This window comes from Mastacembelus armatus, chromosome 6 (genome assembly GCF_900324485.2).
Source record: "Mastacembelus armatus chromosome 6, fMasArm1.2, whole genome shotgun sequence".
NCBI classification, from domain to species: Eukaryota; Metazoa; Chordata; class Actinopteri; order Synbranchiformes; family Mastacembelidae; genus Mastacembelus; species Mastacembelus armatus.
In genome coordinates, this window is record NC_046638.1 from 12,834,992 (window position 1) to 12,847,315 (window position 12,324).

The 12,324-nt window shown below is 37.3% G+C and overlaps 1 protein-coding gene across 1 annotated transcript in view; it reads right to left on the reverse strand.

Annotated features, from left to right (window-relative positions):
• carmil2 (capping protein regulator and myosin 1 linker 2) overlaps positions 1–11,807 on the reverse strand; it is a 71,497-nt gene extending 59,690 nt beyond the window's left edge. The window contains exons 1-18 of the mRNA XM_026310760.2: positions 11,562–11,807; positions 9,785–9,888; positions 9,400–9,450; positions 9,020–9,085; positions 8,810–8,931; positions 7,981–8,078; positions 7,425–7,495; positions 7,263–7,336; positions 7,092–7,167; positions 6,339–6,427; positions 6,090–6,184; positions 5,315–5,401; positions 4,909–5,018; positions 4,243–4,320; positions 3,827–3,903; positions 2,390–2,494; positions 292–361; positions 96–177 (exon numbers count right to left, since the gene is read on the reverse strand). Coding sequence (XP_026166545.1) covers positions 96–177; positions 292–361; positions 2,390–2,494; positions 3,827–3,903; positions 4,243–4,320; positions 4,909–5,018; positions 5,315–5,401; positions 6,090–6,184; positions 6,339–6,427; positions 7,092–7,167; positions 7,263–7,336; positions 7,425–7,495; positions 7,981–8,078; positions 8,810–8,931; positions 9,020–9,085; positions 9,400–9,450; positions 9,785–9,888; positions 11,562–11,589 — 1,483 coding nt within the window. The 5' untranslated portion in view covers positions 11,590–11,807. The remainder of the gene's footprint in view (positions 1–95; positions 178–291; positions 362–2,389; positions 2,495–3,826; positions 3,904–4,242; positions 4,321–4,908; positions 5,019–5,314; positions 5,402–6,089; positions 6,185–6,338; positions 6,428–7,091; positions 7,168–7,262; positions 7,337–7,424; positions 7,496–7,980; positions 8,079–8,809; positions 8,932–9,019; positions 9,086–9,399; positions 9,451–9,784; positions 9,889–11,561) is intronic.
• Positions 11,808–12,324: the final 517 nt, after the last annotated feature.

Sequence of the window (12,324 nt, forward strand, 5' to 3'; positions counted from 1 at the left end):
GATTGTGCTTTTACTTCAGTGAAACCATGGGTGTACGTCAATAAAAAGACCCCTAAGTGACAAAGAAACAAGGATTGTGTGTGTGTATTCCATACCATTGTCAGAGATATCCAGACTTTTGACAGCTGCAGCTTCAGATATATGCTCTTGTATGACCTGGGCGCCTGCTGAACGTAACTACACATACACATACACACACACAGGCATACAATGGCATGTTTGTTATGGCTTCAGCTACCCAGTCATCACAACAAAATGAAAAAAGTGTGTGGTTATGTGTGTGTTCTGTACCTCACAGCTACTGATGTCCAACTCCAACCCAAAGAGACGATTGTTGGTCACCAGACCCTGTAGTAATAACCTAGTTGCAAAACAAAATCTGTGAAATATACAAGTCTTTGCCAGTAGAGCTCTTTTTGCACCTTCCATCCATTAAACAGACATGACTACTGAGTAGGGAGGAACTTTTTCACATTTCTTAGAATCTCTGGAGGAAGTTTTTCTTTTTTGTCTAGGAACTGAGACCTATAATAGTTCTTAGAATACTGTTTTTGTGGACTTTTTTAGCTCCTACTTTAGAGTACTTTTCAAAGTACTTTTAAATACAACAGAAACCACAAGTGACAGATTTATGTTGACTCGTCAAACACTAATCCAACAGCTAAACATATTGTTACAGCAGAGGATAAGTCTTCACCAATTCAAAGCACAGTTTCATGCTTTGTCTGAAATTACTAACGTTAGCTTCTGACAGTTTGAAACTGAAGAAGTAAATAAACGGCATATGTTTATTTTGTTTGTTCAGTAATACGTTGCCATTTTGTATAAATTATAATTAAAATAAATTCAAGTGCAGTTTGGAAGCAAAAGACATGTACATGTGTGACGGTAGGGGGTTGAGGGTGGGATTTTCTTAATGCAAAAGGGGGGCCCTCCAAAAAAAGTTAGGGAACCACTGATTAAAAGGGAACTATTTTGTCAGCCAGTCACAATATGTTTATGACAAGACGTCAACTATCACAGTCATGGTGTTACTTGGTTTTACTCCCTCAGCTCTAGACTGTGTGCCCACACTTCCTGCATGTCACTGGTCTCATGAAGGAAAAGTATGTACACTTATAATTGATGTAAAAAAAAATGCTAATTCAGTCTATATGCTGGTAGCAATCCAAAGTGTCATACTTTTTCACTATATGTTTGTGGTGCCCTTATGGTGGCATTGCATCAGGAATCAAAACCTATTAGCCTGTCTGTGGATGTGCAATAATACAGGTACTGCGGCAGCTAAATGATTATGATCTGTTACACTGTTTCTTGTATCCAGCCAAAGATCTACTAAACATGATGCACAACACCATAAGTGACTATCATAATGTATAATAATGTTTATAAAATAGTGAAGACCATGTACAGTTTACTATAATTAAAACACCTTTGTAAACACTCATTCAAATCTGATATATTACACGTCATATATGTGGCCTTCTTGGTGGAAACATTTTTTTTTTAACAGGTAATGGCTGTTTTGACTGAACAGCTCATTATGCAGGTCTTTGTCTTCCAGGTGAATCACATGATTATTCATGACCATGCACACCTTCTTGCATATGCCCCTTCTAAACATGTATGTTAGAAAAGTCTAATCAGTGTATTGTTTTCTGTGAATGAGTGAACAAGATGATTTCTACAAGCAAAAACTCTAGGCTACAAGTTCTGTATGTGTTTTATAGCCTTATTTCAGTGAGTTAAAAATTTTAGTTGTTCATTAACCATGCATAAACGCTGTTTTCTCAAAAACACAAGTGTTATCAGACTTTAGCCATTAATATGTTTAGAAGCAACTGAAAAAAGCACAAATGTCAGGGCATGTCAAAACTTGTCCAGGGCCCCAAAACACCCTCAGACCACAGAGGGTTAAATTAACAATCAGCCAATCAAAGGGGTCTTGAGAAATGTACATTCAGACCACAGACATGCAACAATCTACAAAAGGCCAAGTTGGTTCAGTTGGTGTTTGAGAGGGATTTAACCTAAAAATGCACAACTGAGTAGGAGATTTGGAATCAACATAAGGCTATACAGAAACAGGTTCTGCATCTATACAGTGTAATAACTGTTCTGAAAATTAATGCAAACAAGGAGGAGCAGCATAAAAAAAAACAAAAAAAAAACATAAGTTTGGTTTGTGATTTTTTTTTTCAAAGAGAAGCACAGGGTTAGTAGTTAACAGAGCACATATATATGCTGTAGCAAAACCATGCAATCCACTCGGGCCCATTCCAGGGCTTCATACACATCTCAGTTTAATGTCAAAGAGTGGACTTTTGCATACAATTAAATAAACAAAATTAAAATACTAAATTCTTGCATTTATTGAGACTAAACACACCTGAGAGCTTGTGGAGGTAGTTTGGTCGCAGATAGGCCCACATATCTTAGCTCACAGCTCTGACTGAAGAACTCTCGAATGCTCCTGGTCACCTCCCGCACCTTTCTGCACACACAAAAATAAACCACACAATAATATGGGGCTTTTCCACTAGCACCACTCAACTCTACTCGACCCTTTAGAAAGGCAAATGGCTAACTCGACTAGCAAAACAACACAGTGGCTGCGTCCAAAATTGCATACTTCTGTACTATATAGAATGCGAGGCATGTAGTATGTTCGAATTGATAGTATTCGAAAAACGGTTGGCGGGAAGTACCCGGATCACCAACTACATCCACCAAAATTCCGAAGTGCGCATACGATGGACACTTTACTGTCCCATGAGGCCATGCGAGAGAAGTCATATTCGAAAATGGCGGAAAGCGGCAATGCACCTGTTTCTGAGTGTACCTCAGGATAAAACGTCGGTCATTGTAGTAAAAATGCACTTGTTTAATATAATCTAAATAAACGACTGACTTATCGAAAGTTTAAACAATGTAAATCTATTAGATGATTTTGTGTATCAGCTGTAAAAAGATGTTTATTATTACTAAGCAGATCAAGCTAACAAACAGATTGAGCTAACTTCAGTGTTGTACATCAATTTGTTAACGCTGCTTTTTTACAGGAGATCTTTAAAAGTAGTTTAATGAGATTAGAATATTTAACAGAATTGAAAAAAGGCCAGGCATTAAAATGGTGTATTGGAAAAGTGGCAATAGGCTGTTTTCTTTTCATATCATTTTATCTTCCACACCATGAAAATGTGCTACAATGGACTTCAGAATCTCATTCCACTTATTGATTCATTAAAATGTGTAGTCATGTCAGGCTGCTACAATAGTTAAGTATCTTCCTGACTCAGTTTGTCACCAACACTCATCTGCAGTAGTCTCAGTCACTCCTTGCCAGATGCTCTATTGCATGTTGCCCTAATATTCAAGTCTTTGTACTGTTGTGCATACTTTAATTTTTCATTGCTGACCTTTTGACATGTTGTGCTGCTGTTATCATCAATAAGATTTATTAATGGTTTAATGTAATTCAGTTTGTGGGTTTTAGTGTTTTTCATGCAGGCTCACTGACAGCTTACTAAGAGACTCCAAATGGATGAGACATGGTTATAGCTATTCTTGATAAATGAAAATATATCAGGACAAAAAAGTCCTGAAATAATGAATATGTTCATTTTTTACTCTCTATGCATAGATGAAATTTTGATGTATTAATTTCAAAACATCTGAAATATGTTTGCAAACCTTCTGCACCAAATTGTTAGGGTTGTTCTTTTTTTAAAAATGTATCTATTAATAGAGCAAAATCAGAAATTATGGTTATTTTTCTCAGTAATGCAAACAGAAGGCTGCTGTGAAGTGGAACATTGGTGCTCACCTGTGGCTGAAAGGATTCCTGGCCAGGTTCAGGTGCATCAGTTTGTAACAATATCCAGCAGACAAGGACACAAATAACTGTATGAAAAAGTAAGAATTAAGTGAATGTAACTTACATGGCTGATATTAACAAAGTTCAATACACAATAAATAAAAGCAGTACAAGAATGCTAACTTCAATTATTATTTATTTTAAGCCAGGTATCACATTATTTTGTCAAATCATGATGCATAAGACAAAAGAAATGACAAAGATTAATCCACACTAGTGTTCTCTGTCCAGATGTTATTACACATTATGACTGATGGCTCACTGTACATTTAAGGGTTTGTGTGTAGCATTAGGACTGGAATGCACGATGTCAACCAACCAGCCTTAGAGGAGAGAGCAGTTTATTTAAACTGTCTCTTACTGACCGTGTCCAGGGGGCAGTTGGTATCACTGAGGTCCAGATGAGACAGAGAATTTGTACTGGATAAGAACTTGAAGAGAAACTGTAAGACACACACACACACACTCACATCCTTAATTTATATAGTATTGTGTCGTATAGTTCAGCATGTTAAGGCGTGATTTGCTGCAGTGAATGCACAAAGTAATAAGAATAATGTTATTCACCCTTGGAGTTAAACAATGTAGCATGTATCTAAATCTTGTGCATATTTATCACATATGTAAATCAGTATGTATTCTTTGTAAAAGTACAGAAATTGATGGGAATTCATCACACAGCTAAAGAATTACGTTTGGAAGTGGACCAGACCTGATATAAAAAAATCTCAATTTGGTTTGTCCTGTTTTGTTTTGAGTCACTCTAAGGGAAAATAATCACAATTAGGCCCCTTCAGCACTTGAACACAGCCTGTGCATTATTTCATTTTTCCCTTTGCTTTTGTCTTAATTATTATGAGGTGACCAAATTGTTACAACTGTAAGTAACTGGGGGGTGGAGGTGGGCATGATATTTACTAATAATAATTGTGACTACTGGTGAAAAGGTCATGAAAAGGTCATGAAATCCCCTGGAAATACACACACACACACACACACACACACACACACACACACAGAGCAGAACATACCGTGGCTTCTTCAGTAACTAGGCTACTGGGGTTACCAGACAGATCAAGATGGGTCAGAGAAGCTGAGAAGAGCTGACTGGAGGATAATACCTGACTCAGACAGCCCAGACCTGGAAACAAATGCACAATTAGTGAAGGAAGACTGACGTCATATCAAAAATCACAGCCATTGCTTTCTTTCTTTTAAGAAATGAGAGAGTAGGATGGAGAACTGCAAAACAGAACAGTCTTAGGAGGAGGTAAATGGAGTTGTATAATGGCATATAGTACACTATCCAGTGTATTGGGTCTTTATGTATCCTCCACATCCATCTTTATCATGCTCTTCCTCTAAAGCTACAAACCAATGTTTTTATATTGTAATATAACCACAATATATTGTACATAATATATAGTGTGTTTATACCTCTAGCAGTCATTAATACCCGGGACAGAGAAAGGTGCTTGAGTCCTTCAGCTAGGTTCCCCAATTCCTGACTGAGAGCTATTACACCTAGGAATGAAATGACAACACACACATACAAACTATGCCAGAAATCCAGTATGCACAGTGATTTAAACAAAATGTTGGACATTCTAAAGTTTAAAGAAATTTATTCTGTGGACAAATTATTGTACATTTAATATGCAAAGCTGATATTCAACACAATTACCATGGCTGTGCATTTTATTCAGGTGAGCCTGTTCTTGATTGGATAGAGCCATTATTATTAATATTATTTACACCTGTGCTTTTCCTGCTTTGACAAACATGTCTGCTCTTACATGGGTCCATTTTACAACTAACAATTTGTAAATTGAGTAACATGGAAGAAAAACAAACACCATTCATGTGTGAACCATGCTTGAAAAACATACTTAACATTTTCTGGCATCCATGTTTACCTTACCCTCTTGTAGCTCCTTTTGTATAACAATTAAACTATTAGATGTCACTACATTTTCACTGTTGATTCCTGCTTGATGATGAAGAAAATAATTTTACAAAATTTTCCTGCCCTCTGACATCTGAGAGCCAATAGGCTGCAAAAGAGCATAGTGGATTTCATTCCTAAGCACTACAGCAGTCTGTTTCACTAACTGAGAGAGGTTCACAGAGGTAGACATAAACATATAACCTACCACTTGATTCAAAATGTTTATACTAATCACATGCAATATATAAAAAGCCAAAAGCCCACCTTTGTCTTCTATTAGATTGCCTGACAGGTTGATGGACTGCAGAACAGAGGATGTGTGTTCCCTCAGAGCAGCAGCCATTTTGATTGCAAAGTCCCTGCACCAGAGTAAAAAGGACATTTCTCAGTCAGTAGCTACAAACTAGGCTTTAAATCTCTCTTTTGTTCTAATGCACCTATGTGAGTTTTGTTCAAGGAAGTCCTTCTTTGTTATGCCTAACTACATTTTTGCACACAGTCACACAAACTCACAGTTTGAGTCCACAGGACTCTAGCGAGAGCTCCTCCAGACTGGGAGATCTGGACAGCAGGAAAGTCAACTGTTGCTGGACATCTACTGACTAATGGGACAAACACAAATACAGTCAAAAACTCAATACAGCCAAATATGAATACAGCCAATACACACAATTCTAGTGTGTATTGCTTTGTTATTGCAAGGTGTAATGTTACTATGTCGCAATTCTAGTTCTGTGTAAAAGCATAGGTCTGCAAGAGTAGGTCTAAAATTACTAGTTATTAGTTTATAGGTCTAAAAGTTTGCAACCAGACTGAAGTGCAGGAAATATTTAAGTGTCAATAACTCTTTCAACATACATGTTAGTGTTGTAGTGCTGTATACCTGAGAAAATATTATACTATCTATTAACTACCATAACTATTATTCATAACTGTCAGTTCAGTAGAAATAAAACTGTGCACTATTAAAACTATATTGAAATGACATAAATATTTACCAATGTTTGGTATCCAGAACCACAACAGAATATTTCATAGAAAAATGTCCCTCACATACCAAAAAAAGTGGTCATGTGAAAAAACTTTTATTAGAGGCTCATCCAATTTGGTCAGTGCTGTTAGTATTTATTTTGAGAACTGCATGATCTGAAAGTTCTTTTAAACAAAACATTGTTTGTGAAATATATATTTTATGAATTGGGCACTTTGTCCACATGTGTTTACACAATTCTTTACATAGACAAATTAACTAATAAAAGTGTTTACCAATTTGAGTTCTTTGCAGGAGATCTTGGTAAACCACTGGTTGAAGGACAAAGCTGCTACTGCTAATGCCAAGTCTCTAAGAAGTCAGGATAAACAAGGACAAAAACGTAAATGGGTTTGGTAATTCAGGTGAAGTAAAACTGCGTCAGGTAACTCTAGATGGTAGCTCACCTGCTGTCTAAGTGGCTGAAATCCTGCAGGTTGAACTGTGTCCAGTTGTGGGTGTAGTAGATGTTCTCAACATCCTGCCATAAGAGGTAGTCTTGTCTTATTTGGATACACCAGTGCCAACATTCATTTAGTGTTTTATGTTGCATTGCACCATTCACCTACCCACTGAATCTCCTCCCTAAACGGCATCTCATTGAAATCACACAAAGCAGCATAGGTGTCAGAGAATCCCCCTGCAGATCACACATTCAAACAGTATCTATAAGCACTTGCTTAAAGTCAATGCTGCGACAGAAGGTTCAACCAGGTATTAACTCTGAGGCACTCCAGCATTGTGAATGTTTATTGGGAGTGTTTTATAGAGATGCGAGATATTAGAATTGTTTGTGTGTTATCAGCTTAAACACTTTGTGTTTGTCAGTTGTTGTGACTTAGATGAAAATCAGATCATATTTTGGCAAATTAATGTAGAAAACCTGAAAATGCACAAGCTTTCTTGAGATGTAAATAAAACAAACATTACTTCTACTAAATATAAAGATAATTTTTATATCACAATGTCTTAATAACACATAAAATAGTTGGCTGAACAGTGGATGGTTAAAATTCTGGCAGTATCATTTTCAGCTTTTTGAGAGTACGATAAAATTGCTATGTAAAAGTGAACATAAACATCTACAGATATAATCAGCTGTTGTGTAAAATAAAAGGCACATACCACAATAGCCAGGCTGACTATTTAGTTGCTCCTCTATCACACTGGTCAGTGTGAGGAGTCTCTGCTGGAGCTCTGGAGTAATTGTCTTTAACAGCTTTCTGAAGATTGAAGGGTAATATATACACTAAGTCTGACAGACTGTGTAAGAAGACAAAGAGCCTGCTAGTTGTGCTAGCAGCTCACCAAGTCAACAAATGTACAATAACAATGCTAACATGCTAATGTATAGCCGTAAGGTTTACTATGTTCACCATCTTACTTTACCATGTGAGCATTTGTTCATTAGCACAAAACACAACACAGGTTTTTGTAGGTATTTGGTCATAAAACCAAAGGTTTGGATGAACTTAAACAATGACCTGACAAATCTGGAGGATCAGGGACAAAAGATCATAGTGTGGCATTCATAGTCACCACATCGCAGTTCAGCTGTATGGAGTGATGCATTAGACCTGGCTTTTCACCACCAGTATCTAAACACCAAATAAAGGAATATGTTTTGAGAGAATTTTGTCTATCTTCCCTGTAATGGTCCATATCTTTGGAAATTCTAGGCTAATGAGCATTGAAGCTGTTCTGGAGGCCTGTGGTGAAAGGCCACAGCATGCACCATGCAGGACTATACTGCATGCTGTGGTTATTGTTTGCATTTTTATCCCTCTGCATACTGTTTCCAAAATTTAAAAATATGACCTGATGGTAAACCAAGGACTGTTACTGTCTAAATATACATCCTAAAGATACAGTGATCACAACTGCACATCAAATTCTGCATAGAACTAATTGGTGTGTAATTCAGACATGTGGCAGGTTGTGGAGTGAGACCCACCCTGGAGATGAATCAGGGAAGATCCTCTTCAGTGAGGCAGTCATGTGACTGACCACGGCCTCAAGATCCTCAACATGCATTACATTGAAACACAGAGTCTGCCTGTCTGTCGCCAACTCAATCTGCAACACATGCATTACACCATAACCTGTATGATGTTACTTGCTGTAAAAATACATGATCATATTCGGTTGTCATGGTCTGTTTTACCTGTACCTGTGTGGGACTGTGAATATTGATGGAGCAAATCTCCAAGTAGCTAAATGTGCTCTCCACCTGTACACACAGACACAGACAAATTCCTATAATACTAATCTTAACCCCAGCCCTTACTCTCCCCCTCTCTCCTGAACCTAATTCCAACATTCAGAAAGTTCTAAAATATATAAGGACCAGCCAAAACTTCATTACAATGCAGAATTGTCATCACTATAGTGGTGTACAAATTAAGAGTTAGATATACAGCATAAAACTTTGGCACATAAAATCAAAGCTGTCTGCATGACCCCACCCTCAAAATAAAGCAATGTCTGCTTTAATGTTCTAATTAGTTTCATTTGGATCAAATTATAGATGTTTCTGTGATTTACCCTGACAGGATGCTTGTTTATAACCAGGTAACCTCTCCACAAACTCAGGACCTAAAACAGAGAGACATGATTAGAAATGCGAATGATGGACCCTTAGCTCCACCTCAAGGAACAACATGGCTGTTGCATGTTGCATAAAATTCAAACACCACAAACAAGGGGAAAAAAATGGGGCTCTTTGGGGACCAGACATACAGAAGGTTTTGGTGCTCCAAGACCTTCTGTATGTCTGGTAATCTAACAATGCCTCGGCATTAAACACATTCAGTTACTGCCATTCTGTAGCTTTTGGTTTCCATTTTGCAAAACAACTTTGAAATTGTTCTGATTAAACTATGCACACTAAGGTTGTAAACTTACTAAATATTTATTGTCCATCACTCACCAAAAATCTGTTGGCCAATCTCCCACATGGCTGACTGGAGTGGTTTAGAACAGGTGTCACCAGACAGACCTTGTGAGGCTTCAGCAGCTCTGAGATCTGATCTGCTTATAGGGTCACAACAGGAACAGTCACCTAGAGGCTAGATTGAACTCAAGTAGGCTATATCTGTCATAACAACTACTGTTGTACCTTCATATCTTTCCTCTGCTTAGCTCATGTGATTAATCTTGTTGCATACCAGATGCAATGCCTTATTGGGTAATTAAAGAGTAAACTTCAGGGTTAGTATAGTTTCATGAAATTTGTGAGGCCTTATTTGACAAAAAACAATGGGACTCTTGTCCCTTGGTTGTATTTTATTATAAAGCTTCTTGCTGTTCACTACAACTCCGTGCAGTTGAAACCTCAGGATTTTGGCAGACTTAAGGAAATATTCTGCTCTCATTGTTAATTCGTCTAGACATGTAACAAGAAATTGTAGTCATGGCTGAAAAAAACAAATAAACCAAAGAAAAAATGTGTTGCTTACACTGACTGGAGTCAGCAGCTCATAACATTGCTAACAAACCATGAATCAGGTTTCCTTCTTATTGTCAGTTTTTGCCATTGACTGTTACAGTGGAAACACAGATGTTACCTGAAGGCAGAGTGGCTGCCTCCACTGTAGACACAAAATGACTCTTGTGTAACTGACTTACTCAAGTTTGACCTTTGCAAACAGCAAATGTAAGATTCGCGTTACTTTGCAGACAAGCCAACTGATGCCTGTGAAGTCAGAATTTGGTGCATTAATGCATGGTGTATCTCTGATACTACACAGGATGCAAGACATTTTTTTTCACATATTTAAGCCTACAAATGGTTACTCCTCAAAATCCCTTATGTTTTTGTTAGGACTGTCAAAATGAAGGCGTTAATAAAGCCCTAACGCAAACTCATTTTAACGGCACTAATTTTATTAACGTGTGATTAACGCAGCACATATTTCCTGTTTGACCCGTGGCCTAGCCCACGGTAGGAGAAATGGAAAATGCAGCCATAGACAGTAAAGCGTGCAGCAGCAAACAGAAACGGAGAAAGAAAAAGGGTCTGAACAGTAAATTCATTTACAAAATGGTGTCTGCAGATACTTAGCAACACTTGCCACATCAAAACCTTCTGAAAGATTGTTTTCACTGTCAGGGCATGTTGTTCAGAAAACGTGAGCTGCCCTGTCATCTGAAAATGTAAACAGGCTTGTCTGTTTGAGCAACTGGCTCAGTGCAAAGAAAGAGAAATATGGGAACTTGTGTTTTTTCTGTTCTTTTTTTCCATGTGTTTAATAGACAAACATGTCTATGTTCTTTATGCAGTATGTTTAGGGTGGTTTCACTAATAATAAACATATTTGCATAATGCACCCATGTTTGTCCATGGTCATGTTGATTATAGAATATTAAAAACTTGAAAAGTATTAAGTTAAGGTACATTTAGAACAGATAATGATTAAGTTGCAGTTAATCACAAGTTAACACGACAATCATGCGATTAAATATTTTAATCGATTGACAGCCCTAATTTTTGTCATTAAAACTGTCGAAAGTACAAACATACAAGCGTTTTTACAAATATTTAAACAAGAACTTCAGAACATTCTTCTCAAATTTAGTCCAATCTCACATATATAAATAGGGTCACTGAAATATTAGCAACAAACAATAGAAGACAAGGTGTTTCTACATTATTCTCATGTTTTCAAAATTAAAATAAAACTGATGTTTAAGTTGAATAATCTTACCTTGCACGTTCTGAGAGATGGAGTCCATATAGAAGACTATGATAAAACGTTGGTATTAAAGATGCACAGAGTCAAGCTGTGATCCAGTTTCCCATCATCAAACTATATGGAAACTATGACTGAAAACCAGTCAGGTGGAGCACCTTGTCAATACACAAGAAAGAAATAATGGAAGGAAACATGGAGTTTAACAAGTAATTAAAGAAGCTAAAACCAGTACTGGCTGAAGATTAGAAGCCCAGAGGAAGACGTTATTACATGACATGCAGTGATATACCAAATGGTGTGGCAGAACATATATACACATTTCCTTCTTATAGTTGCACATCCGCCTATAACCTACTTTCTTTTCCACTCACGCATGCACACCTGTCACAATTTCTTGCTTAATGTGCATACAATTTTTGCTCATCATCTTCAACACACACATCCTGTTCCATTATGTTGTGAGTCACTATTGTAGTAAACACAGAGCAGACTGAGCAGACAGGAACCTCACCTAACCTCCCACACTGAAAAACACAGCAGGGTCAGGAAATCTGCCGTTTCACAAGGTTTAGCTTTAAACTTTTTAAAAAAGCATCACAATTAAAAATACCTAATGGGAATTTCATGGAAAGAAAGGAAAAAAGCAATGGCATGCATAAATGCAAAATAGCATCAAAGTGGTCTAATCTTAAAGACTAACAGGTGCTGTTTAACTGCAGAAAACAATACTGTGGGACACACACTATCGTGATGCATGCAAAGCTGGTGCAAGGCT